General features: G+C 33.9%; 4 protein-coding genes across 4 annotated transcripts in view; 3 read left to right on the top strand and 1 right to left on the bottom strand.

The window, feature by feature from the left end:
- LOC102601078 (extra-large guanine nucleotide-binding protein 1) overlaps positions 1 to 3,795 on the top strand; it is a 7,833-nt gene extending 4,038 nt beyond the window's left edge. Inside the window, exons 5-8 of the mRNA XM_006338185.2 lie at positions 889 to 1,069; positions 1,274 to 1,515; positions 2,100 to 2,263; positions 2,883 to 3,795. Coding sequence (XP_006338247.1) covers positions 889 to 1,069; positions 1,274 to 1,515; positions 2,100 to 2,263; positions 2,883 to 3,474 — 1,179 coding nt within the window. The 3' untranslated portion in view covers positions 3,475 to 3,795. The remainder of the gene's footprint in view (positions 1 to 888; positions 1,070 to 1,273; positions 1,516 to 2,099; positions 2,264 to 2,882) is intronic.
- A 719-nt stretch (positions 3,796 to 4,514) lies between these two features.
- Positions 4,515 to 6,207, top strand: LOC102596141 (B3 domain-containing protein REM16-like). Its single transcript, XM_006338695.2, has 4 exons — positions 4,515 to 4,628; positions 4,705 to 5,266; positions 5,362 to 5,507; positions 5,926 to 6,207. Exons 1-4 carry the CDS (start codon positions 4,515 to 4,517, stop codon positions 6,205 to 6,207), a joined length of 1,104 nt encoding a protein of 367 aa, XP_006338757.1.
- A 1,012-nt stretch (positions 6,208 to 7,219) lies between these two features.
- On the top strand, positions 7,220 to 12,246 carry LOC102600724 (protease 2). Its single transcript, XM_006338184.2, has 11 exons — positions 7,220 to 7,613; positions 7,823 to 8,001; positions 8,185 to 8,407; positions 8,488 to 8,629; positions 8,706 to 8,906; positions 9,075 to 9,206; positions 9,758 to 9,886; positions 9,994 to 10,403; positions 10,584 to 10,800; positions 11,005 to 11,195; positions 11,813 to 12,246. The coding sequence occupies exons 1-11, from the start codon at positions 7,234 to 7,236 to the stop codon at positions 11,988 to 11,990; spliced, it is 2,382 nt and encodes a 793-aa protein (XP_006338246.1). The 5' UTR covers positions 7,220 to 7,233; the 3' UTR covers positions 11,991 to 12,246.
- Positions 12,247 to 13,951: 1,705 nt separating this feature from the next.
- On the bottom strand, positions 13,952 to 18,240 carry LOC102600396 (uncharacterized). The gene has a single exon (XM_006338183.2). The coding sequence runs from the start codon at positions 17,145 to 17,147 to the stop codon at positions 14,358 to 14,360; it is 2,790 nt and encodes a 929-aa protein (XP_006338245.1). The 5' UTR covers positions 17,148 to 18,240; the 3' UTR covers positions 13,952 to 14,357.
- Between the last annotated feature and the right edge of the window lie 8,350 nt (positions 18,241 to 26,590).

Below are 26,590 nucleotides of genomic sequence, written 5' to 3'. Positions count from 1 at the left end.
TTTCTCGGTTATAAAAAAAAAAAAAAAGCGGAAAATTTCCTTAACTTCTGTTTTCTTGGTATTCTTGTTCCAAGTATTGTGGACATGCAGTAATTTCCTCATCATATAGTTGCGTATCTATGCCTACTTCTTTGAGGAAACTGGTTTTGACTTATTATTATACATTGTTGCATTTGTATTCTGTCTGGGAGCAATTAGATGCTATTGGTCTTTTTTTTTTAAGTATAACTTAGATATTTGTGTGGTCTACTGTAATGTTGTCTTACCTAAAGTTTTCTCTTTGTAAAGGCTTATGATGCTTTATTTATACTGTTGACCTGACTGATAAGAAGAATCACTTCAGCAGCACCCGACTTGCCTTTATTATGATCTTAAAAAATATTTACTGGATAGATTGGAAGGAATGAGGTAGTAGGATGTTAAAAGATATTGAAAAATTATATATTACAAAGATGTTGAGCCACAGAGGTGAAGAACTGGTTAAATTTTGTGTTTCTGGGGCAGTGAGTGTTTGTTATGGTACCTCAAATTTCTAAAGTGATGCCTAATTGTTTTGTGGGTTGTCTGTTCCATCTAGTTATATTTTTTATTCAGCCTTTGGCTTTCTGATTGAGGCTCCTATCTACTTCACACATGTTGCTGATTTTAGTGTTAATGGAAGTATCATTACTTGCTTTTGTTCCTTATAAGGCACATTTTGTATTAGGAAATATTTATATTTGGGCAGCTCTACAAATTGATTCCCCCCCTTTTCTTGCTTGCTTGTATTTTTTTTTTAGCAATTTAAGTTGCTAGTTCCCATTTAGCCTTATTATGCACCTTGAGTTTTTTCCCTCTCAGATTATCTTTGTTTAATTTGGCTTCTAATATTATTGATTGGTAAATTAGGCAAAAATTCTTTACAAGGATGTTCCTTTCTCGGAGGATGAGAGAGAACACATCAAACTGTTGATCCAAAGTAATGTGTATGGATACATTGGAGTGTTGCTTGAGGGCCGTGAGCGCTTTGAGGAAGAGAGTTTGCATGAATTGCGAGAGGGTTCTTCGTCTTGTGACTCTGGAATGACAGGTATTACAAACTCTGGGCTCCTCATTTTAATTGATTCCATAAACATAGTCATGTGGTCTTACAAACTTTGGGCTCCTCATTTTAATTCGTTCCATAAAAATAACCATGTGCATTCCATCATGTTTATTTCCCCTCAGCCTACTTGGTGAACCTGAATTTCTTTCAATACACCTCTTAAGTAACAATTGTAGCTTATGATATCAGGTGATAAGACTGGGATTGAAAAGAAAACAGTATATTCCATACCTCCTAGACTGAAAGCATTCTCAGATTGGCTTCTCAAAATAATGGCCACGGGTAATCTAGAAGCCGTTTTCCCAGCTGCAACACGGGAGTATGCTCCTTTAATTGAGGAGTTGTGGAATGATGCAGCCATCCAGGCAACTTATAAGCGAAGAAGTGAACTGGAAATGCTTCATGACATGTCTTGTTATTTCCTAGAGCGGGTAAGAAAATTTCGCGTGGTCAATTTGCACAGGTTGATAACGTCACATTTATGCATAATTGCTTGCAATCGATATTTGAAGGTTGAAGAATGTGCGGGTTGCGTCTTAGATTCTTCTTTTTATGGGTCAAAGTCTACAGCTATTTCAACTCCTTCATTTCAATTTTCACATTTGTGCTCCACCTTTGCTGTCCAAACTATTAGGGTCTGGTGAGCTGAATTTATTTCTGCCGCGAGAGATGTATGCCTAATAAAAAGGCGAAGCTTCTTTGTTTTGGATTAATAAAAAATATGCCCAAGCGGTGTATACCTAAGGTTCCGTTCTAACAACTGAAATTGGTGTGTTTTTGAAGTTTTCTGGCAGTATAGCTTCTTACTATCTTTTATGGTACTTTAGTGAACTAAATTGGGTTGACACTGAATTAATTGTTTGTTTGTTCCAAGTTTTGAATATACCTTGTGATGACATAGTAGCATTTGGTTGGGTTATGCAACTGCGAGTTCCTTGTTGATTCCTACAGATGATGGGAAGGATCTTTCATTTTGTTGCTAAATATCTCTGCATCTATTGTTTTCCTATTTCAGGCAGTTGATATTTTAAAAACAGACTATGAACCTTCAGACGTGGATATCTTATATGCTGAGGGTGTTACTTCTTCCAATGGACTTTCGTGTGTGGACTTTTCATTCCCAGATTCAGAAGATTATGATAATCTTGACAGCAGTGATCACCCTAATTCCGTGCTCAGGTTTGTAAATGCTAATTACCCATACTTTTCTTTTTGACAGAGAAGTGGAATAATTTTGATAAGTAAAACTTAACATCTGGTTTATCACCCTTGCACTGCCTTTGATGGGGAAGCACTTTTGAGTTTTGCCTCATTGACTTACTACTCTCTCACTAGTGTGGAATGACCTAGAATCTATGTAGCTCGGATCCTCCAAAGAAACATAACCTTTGGAGTATCCGACACGCTCCTGGCCAGTCATTTTTGAAGGTTCCAAGCAACATAGCCAAGAATGGAGTGCAACATAGTAAACACATTTCATTTACACTGGAAAAGAGATCCATCTCATGGTACTTTTACCTTGTAAAAAAAAAGGGATCCATCTCATTGCTGGTGCAACAATCTTGGGTCCATTAGAAGTATTTGATATGAGAACTGAAAGTCAACCATTGGGCTGGGTTCTCACGTAGCTAATCCTCCTGATTTTCCTATTTGTCTGTGTTTGAGAACCCTTCTATGCAGATAGTTGATTTTAGGATCCTCATAAATGAAAATAGGGTGAAATAAAGTTATTATAACCCGTCATTTACAGACTATGTAGAGGCATTGTTAAAACAATTTTTTTTTTCCTGGTACTCAGATTTCAGCTGATAAGAGTACAGGCAAGGGGGTTCATTGAAAATTGCAAGTGGATTGAGATGTTTGAAGACGTTCGTGTGGTTATTTTCTGTGTTGCCTTGAGTGATTATGATGAATATGTTGTTGATGAAACTGGGGAGAAAGTGAACAAGATGCTATTAACCAAGAAACTTTTCGAGAGCATCGCGACTCATCCAACCTTTGATCAGATGGACTTTCTTGTCTTACTAAATAAGTTTGATTCGTTTGAGGAGAAGTTAGAACGTGTTCCTTTGACTAAATGTGAATGGTTTGACGATTTTCATCCGCTCGTAAGTCGTCATCGCTCCAATAGCAACTCCAGCAGCATCAACCATTGCCCCTCTGTGGGCCAGTTGGCATTTCATCATGTTGCAGTAAAATTCAAGAGGCTCCTTTCTTCTCTCACTAACAAGAAGCTGTATGTTTCACTAGTGAAAGGTTTAGAGCCAAAAACGGTGGATGAATCGCTCAAGTATGCAAGGGAGATAATCAAGTGGGACGAAGAGCGGTTAAACTTCAGCTTGAGTGAGTACTCATTTTATAGCACTGATGCAAGTTCTTTCTCACCTTGAACACATGAGAGCTTCAAAAGTATTCTTTTTTGAAAGAAAAGTTATGTCCATAAGATGTGTTACTTGTAGATATTGATATGTTGGTAAAAGAAGAGAACAAAGCAGAGTTGACGACCAGATGACTGAAAGACGTTTGCCAATGGATGAGTAAAATCACTTATTTTAACAGAATAGGCTTGTAAATGGCTAATCTGGTAGGTTCTTTTGTGCAATTAAAGAACAAGAAATATATAACTTTTGCTTGGCAATTTTTTGTAATATACTGTAGTATGTAGCCCTCGGTGATGGTGATGAAATTGTAGAATATAGTATTTAATCAAATTAGAGTGGAAAATGCTTGCTAATTAATTTTTTGATAATTTTCATAAATTGCGAGGTTTTCATTTTTATGAGAAAAAAAAATACCAACTTAAGAAATTAAAAAATTATATGTCCAAATAAAATTTCTGACTTTAAATCATATCCCCTTAAGTTAATTTGTTTTGATCCAATCACATATAGCCAAGAATTGCTAGTCTCACTGCAACTGATCTGTTCACCTATTATAGCCAAGGAGAGACTAATTTAAACCAGTGTTATTGCTTAACACGTCAAAATCTTCTTTATGAAAATGAGTACTATTGGCATTAAAATTTAAGTATAATGTGAAAACTTTAACCCCTCTTTATGATCAAAGCCATCTAATACTTCCTCATAAGGCAAAATATAAAATCAGAGATGAAAACTCTGAATTTCCATTTGTATCATATGGCAAATTCTGAAATGGTGCTCCCCTTATGAAATAAGGAACAAAATAAGTTCCTTTCATATGAAGTGCCAGTTTCTAATTCGAGCCATGTTTGACTCTTTGTACTCTTAAGGCAATACTGAGCTCTGCAAAGCTGTAAAGAGATTTCAACATAAACTAGAAATGGTAGCTTATTAGTATGAGACGTAAAAAAGATACTACCAACAAACACCCCCTAAATAGTGGTCCATTAATTTTAACTCTCATATCCTTCAAAACATTTTTTCTTACTCAAAAAATTTGTTGAAAGAGAATGGCTACCATCTGTGAAAGATGCAAAGTTCTTGAGAAACAAAAGTACTGGGAAGAGTTTGACAAACAACACAAGTTTTTCAAGATAATGATCAATGATTTCAGGCGTAGATTGGTAAGTTCTCTCAGATTTCTTAAAATTTGATTTACTTAAGAATTTATAGCTGATACATTTGGATTCTTTAATGCAGCGCATTCCACAAAAGTTTGTGACTTGTTTTAAGAACAGTCACAAACTGTTAGGCCAGAAGATTCTAACAGGTCCAAGTGGCAATACATGGTTAGTTGAAGTTGTTAGAACAGAGGAGGATGATTATGTTTTCTGTAATGGCTGGGAAGTATTTGTCAAAGATCATTGCTTGGAAGATGCTGATATGTTGGTGTTCAAAATGGATGGTTTTTCAGCTTTTGATGTCATGATTTTTGATGCAAGTGCTTGTGAAAAAGAGACTACTTTCTTTGTCAAGAAAAATAGGAACCCTTGTAAACATCCAGATGAAGTAACAGATGAACATACAACTGAGCAACAGAGTAGTGAAGATGAAACTTCAAATGAGGATGATGATACGGATGAGGAGGAAAACATACAAGAGCCTACGAGAGGGCGCAAATCGTCGCGTGGAAAACAGTATCAGTTCCAGTCACTTCAGTCTAGTAAAGGGAAGAAAATGAAGAAAATCTTGGTAGCCAAGCAGGACAATAGGAAAAGGAAGTGTACACCTATGTCATCTCGCAAGAAAAATGTTGAACCTGGTTAAGTTTTACTTACCTCTTCTTTCAACTGCTTTTTTATTCTTTGAAGTTTGTCTACATTGTTGGATTCTGATTTGGGAAAATTGTTAGTTCAGAGGAAAAAAGGCCTATGTTCTCAAGCAGACGCCGGGTTCTGGAGAAAGAGAAGATGAAAGTTCATCAACTGGCGTCAAGACACACATCTTCTGTGCCTTCTCTTCTGATGACAATGCAGCCCACACATGTCTACATGGGTCAACTGGTATTTTCTAAAGTTCAAACTAGTAGCCTTAACTTAGATCCTCTTATATATGTTGAAAATTTTGTTATATATGTACATATAATGATTTGTGAATGTAATAGCATAAATGGATTAGGGGTTTGGTTGCAATGAGGTTGCGAGAAGCAGAGAACCCATAAAATTCAAATCTTGAATCTGCCTCTGACAACAATAAATTAGAATACAATACAGGATAGCGTAATTATTCTTTGCATCGCAAGTGAAGTCCTTTCTGTTTATAATAACATTAGCTGAAGTAATTGTGTAATGTTCATGCCACAACTGTTGATTTATCTCTGCATATTCACATTAGTACCATATGATATACTAGCAAAAGCCTTAGCTAATAGTCCTGTGTTTTTTGAGCTTATTTTGGTTAATCTTGTTTGTTGAATACCAGAAACTCCCAAAGGAATGGGCACAAAAGAACATGAGGAAGAAATCTGAGACGATTACTCTGAGAATCCCTTCAAGTGGAAGAACGTGGTCGGCCTCAATTCGTTGCAGAATGGAAGGACTGGTGATTCAGTCAGGTTGGGATGATTTTGCTATGGATAATGATTTGGAGGAGTTCGATATTTGTGTATTCGAGCTTGCTCAAGGAGGAAAACACGACTCAAAGCCAGTTATTTTAGATGTTTACATATATCCTGTTGAGAATGAGATCATGAGACCACTCTAGATTTGCTACTCCTATGTTTATTTACCTTGACATGTTTGATTTGTTTTTTGAGACTTAAGTTTGTTATGTACTTCAGATTTCAGTCCTGGACAAACTAAAAGTACCTAATTATTATGTTTTCTTGTTTTGTCAATGTTAATCTCTGAGATTTCAACAAGTTTATTCAGTATTATTCTATGAAGTAATCATTTTATGTGCCTTTTCTAGTCAAGTACTTTAGGAGTTGTGAAAATTATATATCTTAATGAAAGATATTTTGTAAATACTACTTTGACTCGGCACGGAGTTTAAGAAAGAAAGAAAGACTTTTAAAACTTGTGGTCCAAAATGAATGATAGAAATTTGTGTGATTGTAAATCATATCATTAAAGGTAAAATAGATATTTTATAGTTAGATTGTTACTTTATATAGAAATGTGTCATTTTTTTTTAGACTGACTAAAAAGGAAAGTGAGTCATATAAATTGGGATAGAGGGAGTATGAAAATGCTACACATAAAATGTTCATGCAAATCAAACAACCGTAGAAATGTTAAAGACAAGTCTTCATCAGCGCAAGTGTAATAGAAAATAGCCAGCTAATTGATGAAATCTAAACCAACGTTATTCTCTCTCCATTTGATAAACCAAATTTCATCAAACGTCAACTATTTCATCAACAAAAAAAATAAAATTGACTGCAACTTAATTATTTCATAATTACGTGTTATCTTTCGTCAATACAAATATCAAATAACTCTATTCTCCAAATATTAAACAAATAGATAGATATAAAGAAATCAACCTTTATTGGTTTGTCTCTACTGAAATTTGAATCCATTTTTTTATTTTTTTTGAGTTTCCTGTTGTAACGTGAAGTCCATCTCGCAAAAATAAAAATAAAAAAAAATAGGGCGAAGACTCCATACTTCATGAGCATTTTTTGATAAAAAATTAAATGAAGGGCATTCTGGTCCTTTTGTATTCAATTTAATAAAATGGTGATATAGTGCTTAAACCCTGAACCCCAATTTCTCCGCCACCACCATGCGCCACCTCTTGAGCTCTTTCCGCCACAATCAGCTAAATCACCGCCGTATAACGCCGCGTATCCATTCCATCTTCTGTGCAAATTACAAGCCGCAGAAGCCTCAACCACTGCCAGCACCACCGTCTCCTCCAAAACCTCCTAAAAAGCCGGTGACTTTCACCCATCACGGCGAGTCATGGGAGGACCCTTACAGCTGGATGTCACAGCTCAATGACAAAGTAGCCATGCGCCATATGGATGTGTACATGGAACAAGAGGAGAAATACATTGAAGCCGTTATGTCCGATACCGAACGCCTCCAGTCCAAACTTCAGTCGGAAATGGGCTCTCGCTTGTCAAATGAACTCTCCACACCTCCCCTTCGTTGGGGTCCTTGGTATTCGTCCGTTTAATTTCCTTGTTAGAATCGAGCAGAATTCATTGTTTAGAATTGAAGCATAGTAGTTGTTGTTCTTATTTATTGAGATATTTATTTGCATTTAGATCCCCACATTTTTTGTTGTTGTATTGTACTATTGTTGTTGTTTGGATTCTGAAATGTGATAATTGTGTTTACTCTATGGAGGTGGATATTGGTCGCCGCAGGTTGTACTATAGGCGAGTGGAAGAAGGGAAGCAGTATCCAGTGCTGTGTAGAAGGTTAGCACGGGCGAATGAAGATTTCATTTCCAATAAATCTCCTTCAGCAGGTTTCGATTTTACTTCGGGGAAGAGAATTGAGCAGAAGCTTCTTGACTACAATGAAGAAGCTGAAAGATTTGGAGGTTTTGCTTTTTTCTTACTACCTTATTTTATGTTGATTTTCAAACAGAGTGGAATGTTTGTTGAGGACTTATATAGCTGACCTTATCTAGTTTGGAGTTGAGGTTTGGTGCAGTAGTAGTGGTTGCTAATTTTATGGTTCTTTTTACTCATAGTGTACAACCCTTTCCTTTGTTAAATTACAGGTTATGCATATGAAGAATTATCAGAAGTGTCCCCTGATCACCGATATCTAGCATACACAATGTATGATAAGGATAACGATTGCTTTAAATTGTCTGTGCGAGACTTAAATTTCGGTTCACTATGTAGTAAGCCCCAAGCAGATCGGGTTTCAAACATAGCTTGGGGGAAAGATGGACAAGCATTACTCTATGTTGTCACTGATCACTGTAAGAGGCCTTATAGGTTGGTAATTTACTTATTTGGTTAAAAGACTCTTTTTGACATACTCCAGATATGTCAGTTGTTTCCAATTCTTCTTTCAGAATCTACTGTAGTATGATTGGGTCTGAACAAGATGACGTGTTGCTTATAGAAGAGCCTAGCGAGAATGGCTATGTAAACATAAGACATACTAAGGATTTCCAGTTTCTAACAGTACATATATTCTCAACTACATCATCTAAGGTGATACTTTATCAAGCTTTCTAATTTTTATATCACTTGATGTTAGTCTAATTTTATGTCAATGACTAGTTTTTAGATTTTTCTGATAGATGCTGCTGATCCTTTGTCTGGTATGATACCTGTGTGGGAATGTGAGGCTCAAGCCCACTGTGTTGTCGAGCATCACCAAGGGTATCTTTACCTATTTACTGATGCGGCTAAAAATGGACAATTAGTTGATCACCATTATCTTTTACGTAGTCCAGTTAACTGCTCACTGAACAAAAGGAAGTGGGAGGTGAGTTTGTATTGTATTGAGACTCTTATCATGTTTACTTCTAAATGTCTCTCCTCCCATGCCAACTGCCATCTAACCTTCTTCTAGTTGAATAACCTTTCATCTGAAAAGCATAATATTCATTCATGATGGGACCTTTGGCTCATAACTTTCTCATCAAGAATGCAGAATATATTCAGTGATGACTCGGAGTTCATAATTGAAGACGTTGATTTCAGTGACAAGCACTTGGTGCTCATTATGCGGGACAAACGAAATTTTAGACTTTGTCCCATTTCTCTTCCTCTGCCAATTATGAAGGTAATAACTTATTTTGGTCCTGGTTTTTACTTCTGATAACTTATTCTGTTTTTCCAACCTGAAGTTATTTACTTTGCTTGTGTAAGATTTCCGCTGCTCTATAAATTTTAGTTTAGATTAATTCTTTTGTAGCGTATAGTTGCTGCAGAAACCTTAAACAAGCAAAACCTTGATGATCAACCCATCCTCCCTCTACCCTTACAAAGAAGTAAACAGCCCATAGAGACTGTTTATAGTTGCTATTTATAAGTGCAACATTTGTTTTAGATATTTGTGTTCCCTTTAGTTGCTCTGTGCCAAAATTAATGAACCAGCATTTAGGCAACCTACTGAGTCATGAAATAAGTTCGAAACACATTTTACATTATAGCTTCTTACTCATAAATTTTGCGACGTGATGTGCATTTATTGCTTGAAATGGATATTTTGCCTGTTTTTCTCTTTTTTTGCTCTTAATATTTGTCTTTGACCAGCAGTGTGTGTTTCTCATGAATTGCTTACAACTGTTATATTCCTCCTTCCCTTTCTCTTATCCAATTTTTCCTGGACAGGAAGAGATTAAGCTCAAAGAGATCAGTCCACAGTCTTTGCCTCTTCCAAAGAATGTCTCTCAAATTAAGCCTGGAACTAATTATGACTTCTACTCCTCAACAATGCGATTCACAATATCATCCCCTTTGGTAGGTACTTGTCACCTTTTATATTAATTTATTTCACATATTTTATCGTACAAGGTCACTTTGCACCCCAAATCGCACTCTTTAACTAAAACTCACACTGTTTATAGATGCCTGATGCAGTTGTCGATTATGACTTATCAAATGGAAAATGGAACATAGTACAGCAGCAAAACTTGCTTCATGAAAGAACAAAAGTGTTGTACGGAACATCATCTTCAGCTAGTTTTATTCAGAGTGCGAGGAATTCAGGCTCTAATAACGAAGTCAATCCTGAAAATCATTCTACATGGAATGATCTTTCTGAGTTCTATGCCTGTGAAGTTCACAATGTCATGTCTTATGATGGGATTATTGTTCCTTTGACTGTTGTCTATTCTCCAAAGAGGAAAAAGCAAGCTGAGAATCCTGGATTACTTCATGGACATGGAGCTTATGGAGAGATACTGGACAAACGATGGCGCAGTGAGTTAAAAAGCCTTCTCGATCGTGGTTGGGTAATTGCATATGCTGATGTCAGGTGCTTTCTTTCTTTGTCCAATTTAGTAATGTAGCTCTAAAATTACTTTTTTCTCTATAATGGTGCTAGTCCATATCTTATAGATATCCTATTCCTATGAAGTTAAGACAGGTTATATTGTTATGTTGATATGTCAATGACTAGTGCTTGACATGACCTTTTTACTGTCTTTGTTCTCAGAGGTGGAGGAGGTGGGGGGAAAAAGTGGCACCATGATGGCAGGCGGACAAAGAAGATCAATTCCATTTATGATTACATATCCTGTGCTAAATTCCTAATTGAGAGGGAAATTGTGCAAGATAACAAGCTCGCTGGGTGGGGTTACAGTGCTGGGGGGCTATTGGTGGCTTCAGCTATAAATTCTTGCCCAAGTCTATTGCGGGCAGCAGTTTTGGAGGTCTGCCAAAAACTCTGAATGTGCTATTGCATTTATGCATCCTTAAAATCTTTCTTATCCTTAATCTTTCTAATGTCCCCCAAACCCCACCCCAACAAGGAGAGGAAAGGATGGAAAAACAAAGATAAACTATTACTAAATTCTCTGCTTTTATTTTATCCTCTCTTTTGATGTTAGTGAAAATGTTGACTACCTTTTTTACAGGTACCATTTTTGGATCCAACAAACACTCTCCTCAATCCAATCTTACCGCTTACACCTGCTGACTATGATGAGTTTGGGTACCCCGGGGACATTACTGACTTTCAGGCAATCCGCAAATATTCACCTTACAATAACATTCAAAAAGATATTTTATATCCAGCTATTCTGGTGACATCTTCATTCAACACACGGTAAGGTCTAATTTTTTGCTGACTGAATGACTTCCTCTGGCTTGTTAAACCTTCTTGTCAAGGTGACTAATATATGGTCATTGTCTAAAGCCATGTCTTTTACCCTATCAATTGAAGATTGATTTACAACAAACTATAGGAGTCACTCCATCTTATAATGGGACTTTGCTTTTAGTTTAACTTTTTACTTGGAGATCATCACTCTGCGGTCATCCCTGGAAAATCATTTGCTTACCAGCTTGGTTGATTGTCCCCTTGATATTTACTTTCCGAGCTTACAATGTGATTACTCTGCATCTGATAATTCTAGGTGGAACGAGTGCTAAACAAGCTCCAATATTATCCACCCATATTAGGTGTTTTTCCTTATAGCACCGCTCATGTGCTACAGTGCTATGATCGACTACTAGGATGGACCATGTATTATAATGAACCTGATCCACCAAGAATTATTCCAAGGTGTAAATTGACTGAAACCATCATCATCCATTTACATGGGTTACCAAGAATTGCTCCAAAGTCATTAATTAAGTGTGAATAATTGCATAGGTTTGTGTTGAATAATTGCAGCTCATTGTGTTGTAAGGGCCTCCCAATAATCTTGCATGATTTTTCAGGTTTGGAGTGTGGGAAGCTGCAAAATATGTTGCTCGGGTGCGTGAATGTTCCATCTATGATCCTAAACATCCAGTATTACTTAATTTGACAGCTGATATAGTTGAAGAAAATCGATACCTGCACTGCAAGGAGTCAGCGCTGGAGACAGCTTTCCTTATTAAGATGATGGAATCATAGCTATTTTCGCTCTGTTTATTAATTTCATGTATTGTAGAAAAGTTTATGTACCATGTGATCTCAAACTTATTTTTTCACCTTCCATATGAAGCCAGATTGTAGTAAGCAGTTAACGAATATTCCTACTAATCTTGCCCTTTACAGCAAAGGTGTTCTCCATGAGGAGAATCTCCTTTAGTCTTTACTTGCCACATTCTTGTCCAACTTATTAGAGTTGTTGTTATTGAAAAGCGCGGTGGCTCTTGTTTTTGATGAATGACAAGACTTATTAAGAAGTGATTTGGTCTGATTGCGTTCAAGAGCATTGCCTAGCTGTCAATAAAGTTGACTAACTTTATGGAATACATCCCTTTGGATGCACAAAAGAAAAATAAGTTAGGTTGTTTTTTTTCAATTGTCCATATGTTAACGGAAGAATCAGAATTAAGGGGTTTAAAATATTAAAAAATAAACAAATATATGAAAAAAATCTTATTGCTGGTGCCACTTGGATTTTGTTGTTGAAGAGATTAAGATGAAAATTGTGTATTAATCTTATTGCTAAAGATAATGGTGAGTGGTGAGTAGTTTAGTCTGGAATACACATCGCAGGTGCCACTTGGATTTTGTTAGTGTGTCTAAATTTGTCAACGCTTCAACTAACCTTCCAAATATGAAAATGTCTCTTCAACGAGGTTAGCTACCAAATTCTGTCAACCTCTTTGTCTGACGTGGCTACATCTTTACTATCATTGTGTCTTTTTTTTCTTTGCGACGATACACAAAACCAGATTAATAACAATTAAACAGATAACTGAATACAACATATTAGGAAGGATTTATATACACACACATTATCGATTTTGATTAGATTTATTTTAAGTCAAATAATTGTTGTGGATGATTTCCATTTGTTGGTAAAATATAAAAATAGTCATAATTTGTGAATCCGAAACTCTTTTAGTTTAGTCAGAAACTACTAGTAACTATGACGTATAAAGAACTACAACTAGTTAATAGAATCTTTTATTTGCCTTAGATAATAAGTTATTTAGTAGTATTTGAATAAAATAAACTTGTAAAGAGCAAATTGACTATTTATAATTCATACAACTAGTTTAATCTATCTTAAATATGTTTGAGACAAGACATTATGACCGATTGACATGTACTCCATTGAATTATATTATTGATAGGATAAATGGTTTGCATGTAACATTGGGCAGTTTCGTTTTTATATCTGACGATGAAGAGAAGAGACATTTCAGTCAATCAAACACAATTATTCCATCAAAGAAAGGTACTTTTTTTAGCAAGGTCCCATTCAATTTTGGGACCTCCATCTAAGGGAAAAGCAGAATCTACAAAACTCAAAGAAAAAGATCAGTACTACAATGATATAAGACCTCACTCAGTATTATCTGTGTGGCAAACAAAACACAATGGGTGGTGGCCCAGCTACAATAATTAAGCATTACTGATAATTGAAGGTCCCATTTACTTCAAATCATACCACTGCTTTTCTCTATGGTTTATTTAGTGGGAGAACAAGGGGCATTGAGAATGTACAAAAGAAGCTAAAGCATACTTAAGTTAGATGCTTATCATATCTGGATATAAAACATTCGAGTCAAACAATGTTTAAAAGAATGATCTTGTCAAAAATGGCAATCATTTTCAATCTCTCATGTAAGTCTTGAAATTTACATCATCCAAAATCAATAGTAATATAAACAAACAAACAAAAAAATGGATGTATGACAGCCTAATAACATCAGTTCTGTATTAATCCAAGACATGTTTTCGAGCCGATTATTGAGATAAGCACAACTCTCTCAAGGTAATTACTTGATTAAACAACTTGGAATATGGTCAAGTGACCATGAACTTCAACATCCAAAGGGTATCAAAATCATTCAAGGGAAACTGGGCAGTATGAATAATAATTCTTTTTCCACAAAATTATGCTGATAACAAGAACAAAGGACAAGGCACTCTATAATAGCCTGAGCAAAAGCATGAATGATCATTATACACAGCTGAGAAGCAAGAGGGGCAAATGGTGGAAGGGGATCATAAAACCCCTGGCTTATAACTGCTTTGGTTCATCATGATTCATGACTACCTGAGAAAATACAAATTTCTAACTCCCAACTCTACAGGAAACTCCAAAAAGGTAAAGAAGAAACATTCAAGCAATTAAAGACAAGAATAAAAAAATTTCTCCCGCATGCATCAAAGAAACAGAGGGGCCAGAAGAATACAACTAAGACCTTTTCATTGTTTCTCTTGCAACTTTCATCAGATTTTCAACCCACTGTTGGTGATAGATTCCTGCATCTTGTATTAGGAGCAAACAGCTACTAATTCAGCCTTCCTTTAGTAGCTTCATGACTCGACGTCTTCTGCAACAGGCGGGAGTCCAGCTTCTTTAATAAAACCAGGGTCAAGAAATTTAGCCACAAAAGCCCACAACTTATAGACATCATCAAAATTAGAGAGGAAGCCAAGTGAAGCAGTAACAACTTCGACTCTCACAAACCCACTTCTACCATCATACTTGCCATTCTCCATTGGTTTGCAAAGGGTAGTGTCATCAAGACTCAGAGACCGTTGCTGCTGTTTTGGGTTATCTAAGATCCGTATGTGACTTAGGATACCAATGCCCAGAGAAATACCATGTGACTCAGCCAGTCTCTGAACTATTTCAGGACTAACAAGACCCCTGTTTCTGTCTCGCACATTAAATGCAACAGCTGCGCCCCTTTCATATTTGATTTTCGGACCATAGATGCGAACAAGTCGTGAACTGTCTTCCCCATTTGAACCAGGAAATCTTATCTGAAGCAATGAGGTAACTAGCCAATTGACGAGATATCTTAGCCGGAGAGTAGTTTTATTGAGACCCAACATGTTAATGTGATCAAGATGCCTGCATGCTATCTCGGGCTCTCTCCTGTCTGAGTCTTGTCCATCATCATAATCGCCATCACTAATGAACTCGTCATCATCCAAACTTGTTGCTAACAATTCCCCATGCTCAAGTGTGTGACTCAGACGAGCTTTGCGGTTGTCTTCCATGCTGAAGGATACACGTCTTCCCCTGCTTCCATGATCAGCATCCTCTATACCAAAAAATCTACCACCTGCATATCTGTTTCCTTCTCTCCTTTCCAATAACCTGAACTCACCTTCAGTTTCTCTTCTTATAGCACTCTCTTTGATCTCCGGACATATCTCAGAGGCTGATCCATTATCAAGGGTTTGATGCCGAGAAATTGAAATTGAGTTGCCCAGACCAGAATCAAATGTGTGAGCAGGTTTACTGGTCTCCAGTTCTTCCTCAATCTCTCTGAATTCTCTTGAAGCAGGGCTTCTCTTATCAAACTGGTCTTCTTCAGGAATCTCCTTGAAGTGATCCAATTCTTGAGACACCGACCGAACAGCTGCATCAAATGATAGCACATGGTTGTCTTCATGGCGCCCTGGATTCAACTCTCTGTCATACAATGGGCTGCTTGACATCTTCGAAGGCTTGGGAGAGAGCCTTTTATTATTCTTCCTGCCAGCAAACCAAAATGGGGGTGCTGGAGAGGAAATCTTTTGTTTGTTAGACTGCCCAGCACCATCAGAACCCAAAGGACTCTGACCCAAGTCAATCCACAGGGAGTTATCAGATGATTCATCTTCGCTAAAGACTGGACTTCTCATGACCTCTCCAACAGAAATGCTTTCAGTCTCTTCAAATATCGTGCTTGCTCCATCCCTATCAGAGCTGTTGTCATGCTCCATCTCTGTCTCAAATACATCCCTTACCTGAGCAGAAGTGAATGCACCAGAAAAGGCTGGCAACTGAGATCCTGGCCGAATTTCAGCATTAACTTCACTGTTCTCTCCGGCTTCATCGTCCTCAGCCAATCCAGGGAAACCATCAATTGAATCACTCAAATACAAGGGGAAAACAGGAGTAATTTTCACTATACCAGACCCAGCATGCCCAGACTGATTTTGAAGGCTTGCCATCACAGATTTCTTGATCAGAAGACATCCAAATCCAGTTGGGTCATAACCAAACACCCTGTAGAATGAAGTGATTATAAAGTCCGGTCGAAATAAAGACAATCCTAGGGAATCCATGTCTTTTGGACCCAGAGCACCAGCATCAAGCAACACATGCCAATTATTCTGCTGTGCCAGTGCCATCCACTGGTAGGAGTACTTTGCACCAGTAACTCTAGATTGTACTGGAAAAACAAAGAGACCAGTAGCTGCATCTTTCTTTCTCCTCTTTTTGTTTGAAATTTGCTTTCTCAAATCAGTTGAACATAATTTGAGGGTAGGCCATTTGAACCATGCACTATAAACCTTGGCACCTTTCTCCCTGGCACACTGACCCATCCAGTTAACTGATTGGCTCTCATGATCAAACATAGTCAACAACTTTTTGTTTGTCTGGAAAGGATATGATTCAGCTAACAACTTAAAAGCAGAGCCCCTACTAACAGTAAAAACAAGACCATACTCACTTTCAGGGATGTTCAAGTAATCCATTATCCGAGCCTTAATATCGTGTTCCACGGTGCCCTTTTCGGCACACCCATATAAAGCATGATTGCTCAAATTGGCAGTAATCTCAGACAGGCTAAATGTAGATGACTCCCAGTAATGAACACTCTGAAGAAATGAAAACAACCCAAACCCACAGTAGTCAAGACATACCTTGGGTATAGAGCCAGAAAGGTGAGAGTACTCATCTGACCTTAGCTCATCAATCTTCCCTGAGGAGTTGTACTTTGGATACATGGTCAGGAACTTGGAATATGCTTCCTCCAGCTCAGGAATGGATTCCTCAGATTCAAAAGTGCGCTCTGCAGCAAGAGCAGTGGCTTTAAGGAATTCTTTTTGGGCATGTAGCCTAGCGAGTGACCGGGATCGGCCCAACCCCTCATCTTGGTTCTGTGCTGACAGGGAGTCCACATCTTGGGATTTAACAAGAGACCCATTTTCAGATGCTTCCTCAAGAGCCTCCCTGAGCTTATGCTCTTGCAACTTCTTCAGAGCAGATGGGTTTTTCTTGATCTCTTCATTGGTATGGTTAGACCCATCTCTCTTTCTGCTCTTTTTGTCCAAGATTAGAGAAGCACAGTGAGATATTGGCTTCCATAGTGAAAGATGCATTAGAGCTTTTTCTTTGTGTGGGAAGTTTTCCCCCCTTGTTGAATCAATCACAGAGAGAACCCAAAAAAGAGAGTGACTGAACAAAGCTTCACCAAAGAAAGACAAAGAGAGAGTTTTTACCCCATCTATCACTAAACCCCAGAAAAAGATGGCTTAGTCACAAACCCTAACTTCTGGAAAAGCAAAGGAATCAAGCTAAAAGCATCCCCCAGAATCAAACCTTTGCTTTCAAAAATCAAATGCCCCTAACTTAAGGAGGGAAAGTCCCAAAGCATTAACTTTAACAAAACCGTTCAAACACAAAAGACCAGATACTAGTATCAAAAGAATTGATTAAAAAAATACAGAATGGACCAAGAAACCCTAATTTTTACCTTCTTTTTTTCAAGATTCACACTCCAAAATTGAGACAACCCACCTTGTAAAAAAGACAACCCAAATAATCTTTGACTGAATCACTCCCTCTCAATCAATTTCAGTTTCTTGATGTGAGAAATTCAAAGAAACAAGAATCTAGAAATTCATATTGACATTTTAGAGATGGAAGAAAAAAAGGAAGAACACATGAAAGAAAACCCAGAATGAAGTTAAGATCCACAATACTCAAAGACTCGACTTTTGTAAAACCCCACAACGTCCAAATCGAAAGTCAACCAGTTGAATGAAATTGGAAGAAACCCCAAGACCCAAAAGCAAGCAAGAAAGCAGATCCCCAAGAAATGGACACAAAATAAAGACACCCAAAAGTGCAGATATATGTAGATATAGAAGAGAAGAAATTATGCCAAACAAATTGAACAAGAAGAATCTACACCTCCAAAAAAATAATATCTTCCAGCTACTCCTCAATCAAAGACACCTGAAAGTAGAGTTGAACAGAAAGAAAACAAGAAAAAAAACACTCCCATAATAATATTATCTCTCTCACTAGGCTTATTTTTTTTCTTTTTTCTCTTTGGGTTAAAGCCAAATTAAAAGCAACAGTCTCAAAATGAAAGGCGCATTAATTGCAGTTCTGAGCCAAAAGCATACCTCTATTGATTACACCAATGCTCTCTTTCTCTCTCCTCTCTCTAGATTGACTCTATAATATGGCTGTATGTATATGTGTATCTACACATGCATTTTTTATTTATAATTTTCCCTTCTAAACAAACACTGAGAAAATGACATTGACTTTTACATACACAAAACCCCACCATATACTTTCGAATTAGTTGTGTTTTAGAGTTTTAAGAAAGAAGTAATTTTATTGTTTTAAAATAAATCTTATTTACATAATCAAGAATCATTAATTAATTTTCCTTTAATTATAAGTAAGTAAGTTAGTAAAAATATTTCTTTAACTTTTTAGTAGTTTCTTAATTGGTGTGCGTGTATTTTACTTCCTTCGCTCATTTTTACTCATCCACTATATTATTTGAGATATTCAACCATGCTTATCCCTTTTATAAAACCAATGAATAATTTACCATTTTTACTTATCCATTATATTATTTTTCAATGTTTAGCTGAGTTATATTTAATATGAGTGATTTGATAAAACTACCTCTATCATTAATTACTCCTTAATTCTTATATCAAATCAATAATGTACATTATTGTTAGATTGAAAAAGTAGTAAATTAATTTAATTAAGTTATTGTTGGATTGAAAAAGTAGTAAATTAATTAATTAAGTTAAATCAAATTGGGATAATATAATATAAATATGTGGTAACGTGGGGTCCAGCCAATAGAAATATTTAGCTTTTAACGGTGATGGGTGAAGTCAAAGGATCAGCTTAGCTAGTAAAAGCTGTTTTCTGTCTAATCCACCAAATCTTCAGCCCTTACCCTAATTTCGTTAATATTCCTTTTTTGAATATTAGTTAGGCTTAGGCATAAGAATAAAAAGAGGTGTTTATGTTGAACAAAATTTAGGATAAAAAAATTAGTATTGTATTTCTTTAATGTTTGATTATTAGTTTTGTGATAAGTTAGAGTATCATAAGGAGTTATTTCGTATGTGAAATAAGACAGTAATTTTGAAATAAAATTTGAGATTAATTTTATACAATGTTTGATTTGAGGTATTAATTAATCTCAAGATTATTTTATTATCATCTTATATAGAAGGTGTATAAAATAATTTCATAGAATAGCCTTACTTATTTCATTTCGCGTACCAAACTACCCCTTAAGAATTTGATATTCCAAAATAAAACAATGAAAACGACAAAAATTATCTATGAGGTCTCTCAATACATGTTATTTTATTTAAAAATTATAATAACATAAAGTTTTGAAATGATAAAATCCTGAAATTTAAACGTATTGAGTTTAAATTCAATTCTATAAATATAAATGGACTATAAAAAAGAGAAACAATTGAAGGGAAAATTCAGGAGTCATTTCTTTTTAATAATTAATGTTTTATTATTTCCTATAGATTAAGCAACTAATGAAAAAGAAAAGCTTGGAATTTTCTCTTTGTTTCCGTTGAGTAATTTTCACTTTTCTTTTAGGCTGACCGCTAAAGTTGCTTCTTATAGTTAAAAAAAAAAAAGTGGAACTTTGACCATATATAATTGCTGGCACAGTGTAAAAAAAAATGGAAAAATGAAACTAAGGTACTCGTACAATTAATTTTTTCCACGATATGTATTTTTGATTTTCCATCTTTCAATTAACAAAGACGATTCAGTAACAACTAACAAGAGGATTCAAACTCGAGACATTTGATTAAGAATAAATGAGTATTTACTGCTTAATCATAATTCATAATCTTTAATGGTTCCTAAGACATAATATTGCTTGTCCATCCTTCTTACTCTACATTAATCACATTGTAAAACAATTAGTAAGAAGAGCTTTACATTAACGACAACTTATAAGTTTTAACTTTTAATCATGTGTGTGTCAATGTTTTGCAGGATCTATAGATTTAAAATATCCATACTTGAAAGGGAAAAAAATATTAAAGAAGCACAACCGTAAGAAGACGTGACAGCTTCAAAGCACAATAATAAGAACAAATAAAGTATAGGAGACTGAAATTATGTATAATTGTTTAACAAGAAGAAAACAAAATGAAATCGTACAAAATCATTATAAATATTTGGGCAACACCAAGTGGAGTGCTGGATTGTTCCACCTTTTTAGTAATTTATATATATATATATATATATATATATATATCTAATTGTTATTATTTAAAAGAAAAACACTAATCGAATCGAATCAGCATTTTGGTCAACCCTTCAAGCATCCTAGTTTTGGTTTTTTCAACTTAGAAAACTGCTGTGTTTCTGATGCAAATACGACACTTTAGATGCCAATATATGTTTCATCTTTATGTTTATTTGGGGTTGGTTTTGTGCATCTTTCCGATGCATGTCTTTTATAGCCAAAGAGAACCAATAAGAATACAATCGGTCAATTTATATGTAGTTGTTGGGTTCGAAAATAATTAGGGTATCGTGTAAAAGTTTATAATAAATTGTAGACACGATAAATCAGATAACAAAAATATTTTAAAAACATAATATTATTATATGAAAACTAATATAAAAGAATAATATTAAAACTGTTGAGATATATCTCCCCATAAACAAAAGTCTCTAAACGACTACATTGTGGATGTCATTGTGTTCTGTTATGAGAATAGAGATCTTCAATTTATAGATCTCCAAACTTTTTCTCTATGGACAAAATAAATCAAATATGGAAGAAAATAATGTTTCCTTTTAGAAAAGTAAAAACATTTATGATAATGTTTTGTCTTTTCTTTTAGGAAAAAATAAACTTCAAATAAGGTAAGAAAATCAAAGCAAAACCCTAACAATATCTTGATAAAAGATTACAAATATCTCATAAAATTATTTACTAGATAGAGTGTTTAGCAGCTTTTTATTAAAAAAAACAAAAAAAAACAATAGGAATAAGTTCAAGCAAGGAGGTTAAGCCCTACTTTATCAATCCTAATGAGGTAACAAACTTCTACTAACTAACAAGCATAAAAAAAATAAAAAATAAAGAGAATTAAGTATTTTGTGATCACCACAGAGTTTTTATTACAAATGAGAATACTTAAATAGTGTAAAAATACAACAACCAAAAAGAAGGTTGAGTTTTTTTTTTTGGCAATAAAAGATTTATTTATATATATTATATAGTAGCGTCAATTACATAAGGCTCAGAAGCCATTGAATCACCACTAGGCGATTGATTAGAAACAGCAGAGTAGATTACACTTAGATTGCCTAACTTACTAAGATTTCCATTAGTAGTTATAGAGACCCATTTCTTAACAAGAACACCTTCCTTATCAGCTTCCAGCTTCTGAAGTACTGCAGGAGTTGGCAGATTGCTTCCTTGGGTCGCCAAAAAGTCAGCTAATTTGTTACAGAAGAAGGTTAAGTTATCAATCTCAAACTTCCTTTTAAAGATACATGAATTTAAAATTACTAATTGTCCATCTAAAATATCCTAAAGTATTCAGATATCATTGTTAAAAAAAATCAAATATAAATTACTAAACGTTAGAGTGAAAAAGGAAAAGATAAGGGTGTTATAGTTGTTTTTAACATTATGAAATCAAATCATACTTAAGTTCTTTCGGTTTAAATGTTGTCTCAAGCACTTTTCACTTTACTAAAAAGACTTTAACAAGTATGGTATCTCAAGGGACAATCTTTAATTAGTTTACAGAACGTAATTTATATATATTAATAATAATTAATTAACTTCATTATTATATTACAACTTACAAGTAGTTGCTGACTTGCTGCAGGCTTTCCTAGTGTTGATAAGCATGTCGAACTTAATTAAAGCTAAGTTTAGCTGTACTGAAAATTAAAGGATTTTAATGGATTTGTAGATAGTAAATTTTAGTCGCAAAACAAAGAAAGGTGAATAAGATTCACGTGGAGCCTATATAAATTACTTAATAGAGTATATTTATCATTTAATATCTATAGGCTTCTTTGTTTTTAAACGTATTCTCACCGAGTGTGCATGTCATGTATTTAAATCTATATTTCATTTTACTTAATCTTAATTAATTAACATGTGTTTTACTTCATTAAATCACATAATAATAAAAATTGCATTAATTTGATATATACACCCGGTGCGGATAAGTTTTTCCCTTCTTATATTCAGGAACTGGCTGGATTTAACATTGTAATTGAATACTCTCTTTTAGCCAATTTAGTGACATAATTTCCCTTTTTAACGTGTCTCAAAAAAAATTATTCTATTTGTTCAATTTATGTGGCATAAGTTGAATTTTGAGAGTCAAAAACTTTTTATTCTAACCATACATTTGAACATTAAAATTTTTTTTATATATTTGAAAAAACTACATAAAAAATATTATAAATTACAATAATTAACTATAAAGTATTTTAAAAAACATAAAAAAAATACGGTCACATGAAAGTTGGTTTGAATTTCAAAAGCGAAAGAATATCATATAAATTAGGATGGAATTTTTTTTATTTTTTTATATTTATAAATAATAGTTTCTATTTTCATTTTCATCTTATTCTTGATACTAAAAGGTGATTTATAATTACATAATGACTTATTTTACTTCACAGATTTTAAAAATTCTTATTTTCTTTTTAAACTATGTGCCAATCAGTCAAGCAACAACATATATAAGTAATATTTTCCATTTGCTAATAAGAAAAGACAGGTGGAGGTAAACGTTATTTAGGAATTACTAAGTTCAAATAGTTAAGACAAGAATGGTGAAGGTAATATAAATAGATTGTTGTACTTTTTATCATTTGAAGGATTCTAAATTTGAAACATTAATAAATAATTGTTGGAGGTATATTGAAATTAAAGAGGAGAAAAAAATAATTGACTAGAATTTCAATCATGGAAGCATCCTCACACTGTCAAATAATGATTACTGTGCTTTCAGTCAAAAGCACTGTAACACGTGGTCAACTGCTCATTAACAAACTCATCATCTAGATTCTAGATAAATTATACATAAGTATTTAATTTTATTTATCTAATTTTAAAAAATTGATATCAAATGACTTATAATAATTTTAAAGGATATAATTCAATAATTATTTTATTTCTTATTTTTTAAGAAGCCTGCTGAGTTAAATACAAACAAATAAACATGAACGAAAATATCCATTTTAAATAAAGAGAGTAATTTTTATGATTGGTTATCATTCGAACAACTGTCTCGTCGATCAGTTGGCTAAGTAACTGGAGAAAATGACATAAATAGTCAATTAACTATAGGAGTAGGTCTAAAATGGTCCATTAACTATACACTTAACAGATTTAGTCCTTTAAGTATTCAAAATATTATCAGTTTTGGTCTCTTAACTATACACTTACCAGTTTTAGTCCCTTAACTATAAACTTACCGATTTTAGTCATTTAAGTATTCAAAAAATTATCAGGTTTGGTCTTTGTCCATTTTTTAAAAATACAAATAGCTTAGGTTTATATTAACGGAATCTATGTCTCGAAAAATTAAATCATTTAGCAATTTTTTCTATTGGTTCTCTCTCTACTACTTTTTCTTCAAATTAACTTGATGCGAAGAACCTTTAACCTCAACGATTTAAAATAAAATTCACGAGGAAAGAAATATAAGTCATAATTTTATTCAAGAAAGGATAAAATGAAGCATATTATTTCTACTAATTAATGACTTGATAATGCTAAATTTTATTATAAAAAGAAAAATTTTTATTACCGGTTAAATCCAAAGTTTGTACTCCAACGACTTCATTGAATGGAATTTATTTAATTTTGCAGAAATTGAAATTTATAAAATGGTATATTTGCATTTCTTTTATTTTTTTTAAATAGATCAATTTAATTATTCTATTCATTTTATTTTACGTAAAGAATTTTTAGTAAATTAAATAAAATCCGCATTGATTAGCATATTCAAGTGTTGGTTCAAGTCATTATCAACAATTTTATGCTTAAATTTATCCTCCATTAAATAAAATTAGGACTTATATCTTCTTTCTTTATTAATTTTATTTTGAATCGTTGACGTTGTTGTTCTTTTCATAAGAGTAATTTGAAGAAAAAAGGGCGGGGATAGAGAAACAACTTAAAAAATGGGTTAATGATTTAATTTTACGAAGATTTCTGTTAATATAAACCTAAGTTATTTGTATTTAAAAAATGGACAAAGACCAAACCTAATAAGTTTTTGAATACTTAAAGGACTAAAATCGGTAAGTTTATAGTAAAGGGACTAAAATCGGTAAGTGCATAGTTAAGGACCAAAGCTAATAAGTTTTTGAATAGTTAAAAGACTAAATCCGTTAAGTGTATAGTTAAGGGACCATTTTAGACCTCATCCTATAGTTAAGGGACTATTTATGTTATTTTCTCAATTAACTGCAACAAGAAGATAATGTATATAGAATTGGAATTAACTGCATGGCCTTAGGATTCCCTTGTCCTGGATAGTAGGAGTTGGGTGCACGATACCCAAAAATTTGGTACCAACAAGATTAAAAGGACCAAATTGACTACATTTGAAACTTCTTTTTTTTTTAAAAAAAATAAAATAAATTATGGACCACAATTGCCATTACTTTCTTTTGACTTTATCAACACAGTCAATTACTAGGTACAATTTCAAACAAAATGCTGCACATGTTGTTAGGTATTTGTCTTCAAACTTCCTATATTAGTCTTTACATGCCTTTGAGTTTGACTTGTCCATTCCAATTTTACCTCACTTCTTTCTACCCTATTTCAATTTTTGGACCAAATGGCCAATACTTTACAATTACCTAAACATTTGAAAATTTAAATGATTCTTTTAGCTGAAATATGTGAGTTACAAAATGGGAAGAATGGGTTGTCCAACTAAGAAATGGGCAGTGGCAATAAGTAGGGGCCTAGGGGTTAGGCTACAAATTTTTTTGGACTCATTACACTATGACAGACACATTTAATGCAAACTCAATCTTTTTCCCAACCTGTCCTTCTTAGTTGTTGGAGTTGTTGGAATCACTAATAAATTAAATTTCTTTTCCTCTTTTTTCACCTTGTGTGGAATCTCCACTAGTTTCTAACTTCCCAACAAGTCAATTAGTTAAAAAAAAAAAAAAAACCATCAAACTTTTGTTAAAAGATAATCCCATTTTCTTGAAATACATGAACTTTTTTATGTGGTACTCTACACTTGTCTTGCCTTCTTTTTTTCTTATGGTCATTCACAAATATCTTAGTGCTCTTCTCTCTTTTTTTATTATTCAATCATATGCTTTTTGTCTTTGATTAAGGGATTGTAATAATTCACTATTTTGAACTTTGAAGTTACCTTGTTATTGTAAAGTTTTCGTAGAGGGCAAACATTTAATGCAAATGTTTGATCTTCGAAAACACAAGATGAAAACATGTTGACATATATTGAAAGTCACGAACCTCTTTTTATCATAGTTAGTGTTGTGTGTATCAAAACGATGAGGAATAGAAAGAAATAAAACAATTTATGTTCTCATATTTTCACCAAATCGATGAATATATTGTACTCCTCCGGTCCAAATTAATTGATGTTTTTCCCTCTAGAAGTTGATTCAAAAATAATTCTTTCTCTTTAAAGTTTTTATATTGATGGACGACTATAAATAAATGAATCTTAGTAATTGAAGTTACATATCATGAGAACTCAAAAATATTTTTCCAAGAAAGAGACAGGACCACACCATCGTGAAATTAGAACTATGTTTTGTCTAAATAATGGGAGAGAGACATGTAAACTGATTTGAGGCAAATAATGTATCATTGTCTCTTCACGATGCACTCCCTTTCTGTATTACTAAAATAATTACAAGTTTTGATACTGAAGGGCAAAAATTAGGGCACTAATTAACATTTAATAAATTAATTAAATTCAATTAAGCGTGATGCAGTTGACTATATTATGCGCATGCAATTTTTAACTTAAACTTTTAATAATAATGAAGTGGATTTTTCATTTGTCACTCTAAACACGGGTCATAGTAATTTCGACTTAAGTATTTATATATTTAAATATTTATAAATAAATCAACTTTTACAAACACATAAAATAAAATAAAACTATTTGAAAACCCTCTGATTGAAGTCACCCTAAAGGAACTCTTTACATTATTTTCAATCGAGAAAACAATAATTTTCATATTTCATAATTACATTTGAAAAGCTATGTTTAAAAGGAAAAAAAAATATAATGATTTCCTTTTCACGTTCTTGGGAGAGGGACGTAGTAGTAAGCTTATGTCTTTTTCTATTCCTAATTTTCTTCTTTTAAAAGTGATAGTGCGTTCTTTAAAGTGATTATTATTATTATTATTATCAACAATCTTTTTTTTCCCGCAACTTCCTCTCTTTGCTTTGCCAATTTAATTTCCACTAACAACAAAATGTAGCCTTTTATTTTCTTTTCCCTCCAAACTTTTCCTTTTTCCC

The sequence above is a fragment of the Solanum tuberosum genome, unplaced genomic scaffold (genome assembly GCF_000226075.1).
Source record: "Solanum tuberosum cultivar DM 1-3 516 R44 unplaced genomic scaffold, SolTub_3.0 scf00004, whole genome shotgun sequence".
Taxonomy (NCBI): Eukaryota; Viridiplantae; Streptophyta; class Magnoliopsida; order Solanales; family Solanaceae; genus Solanum; species Solanum tuberosum.
This window is presented reverse-complemented; position numbering and strand designations above follow the sequence as displayed.

What these genes read in the sequence shown, in the direction of transcription:
- LOC102596141 (XM_006338695.2), top strand. Translation starts at nt 4,515, where the DNA reads ATGGCTACCATCTGTGAAAGATGCAAAGTTCTTGAGAAACAAAAGTAC. An exon ending in ATGATTTCAGGCGTAGATTG is followed by an intron (nt 4,629 to 4,704) that starts GTAAGTTCTCTC and finishes TCTTTAATGCAG; the next exon opens with CGCATTCCACAAAAGTTTGT. An exon ending in ATGTCTACATGGGTCAACTG is followed by an intron (nt 5,508 to 5,925) that starts GTATTTTCTAAA and finishes GTTGAATACCAG; the next exon opens with AAACTCCCAAAGGAATGGGC.
- LOC102600724 (XM_006338184.2), top strand. Translation starts at nt 7,234, where the DNA reads ATGCGCCACCTCTTGAGCTCTTTCCGCCACAATCAGCTAAATCACCGC. An exon ending in TGAACAAAAGGAAGTGGGAG is followed by an intron (nt 8,907 to 9,074) that starts GTGAGTTTGTAT and finishes TCAAGAATGCAG; the next exon opens with AATATATTCAGTGATGACTC. An exon ending in TCACAATATCATCCCCTTTG is followed by an intron (nt 9,887 to 9,993) that starts GTAGGTACTTGT and finishes CACTGTTTATAG; the next exon opens with ATGCCTGATGCAGTTGTCGA.
- LOC102600396 (XM_006338183.2), bottom strand. Translation starts at nt 17,147, where the DNA reads ATGCATCTTTCACTATGGAAGCCAATATCTCACTGTGCTTCTCTAATC.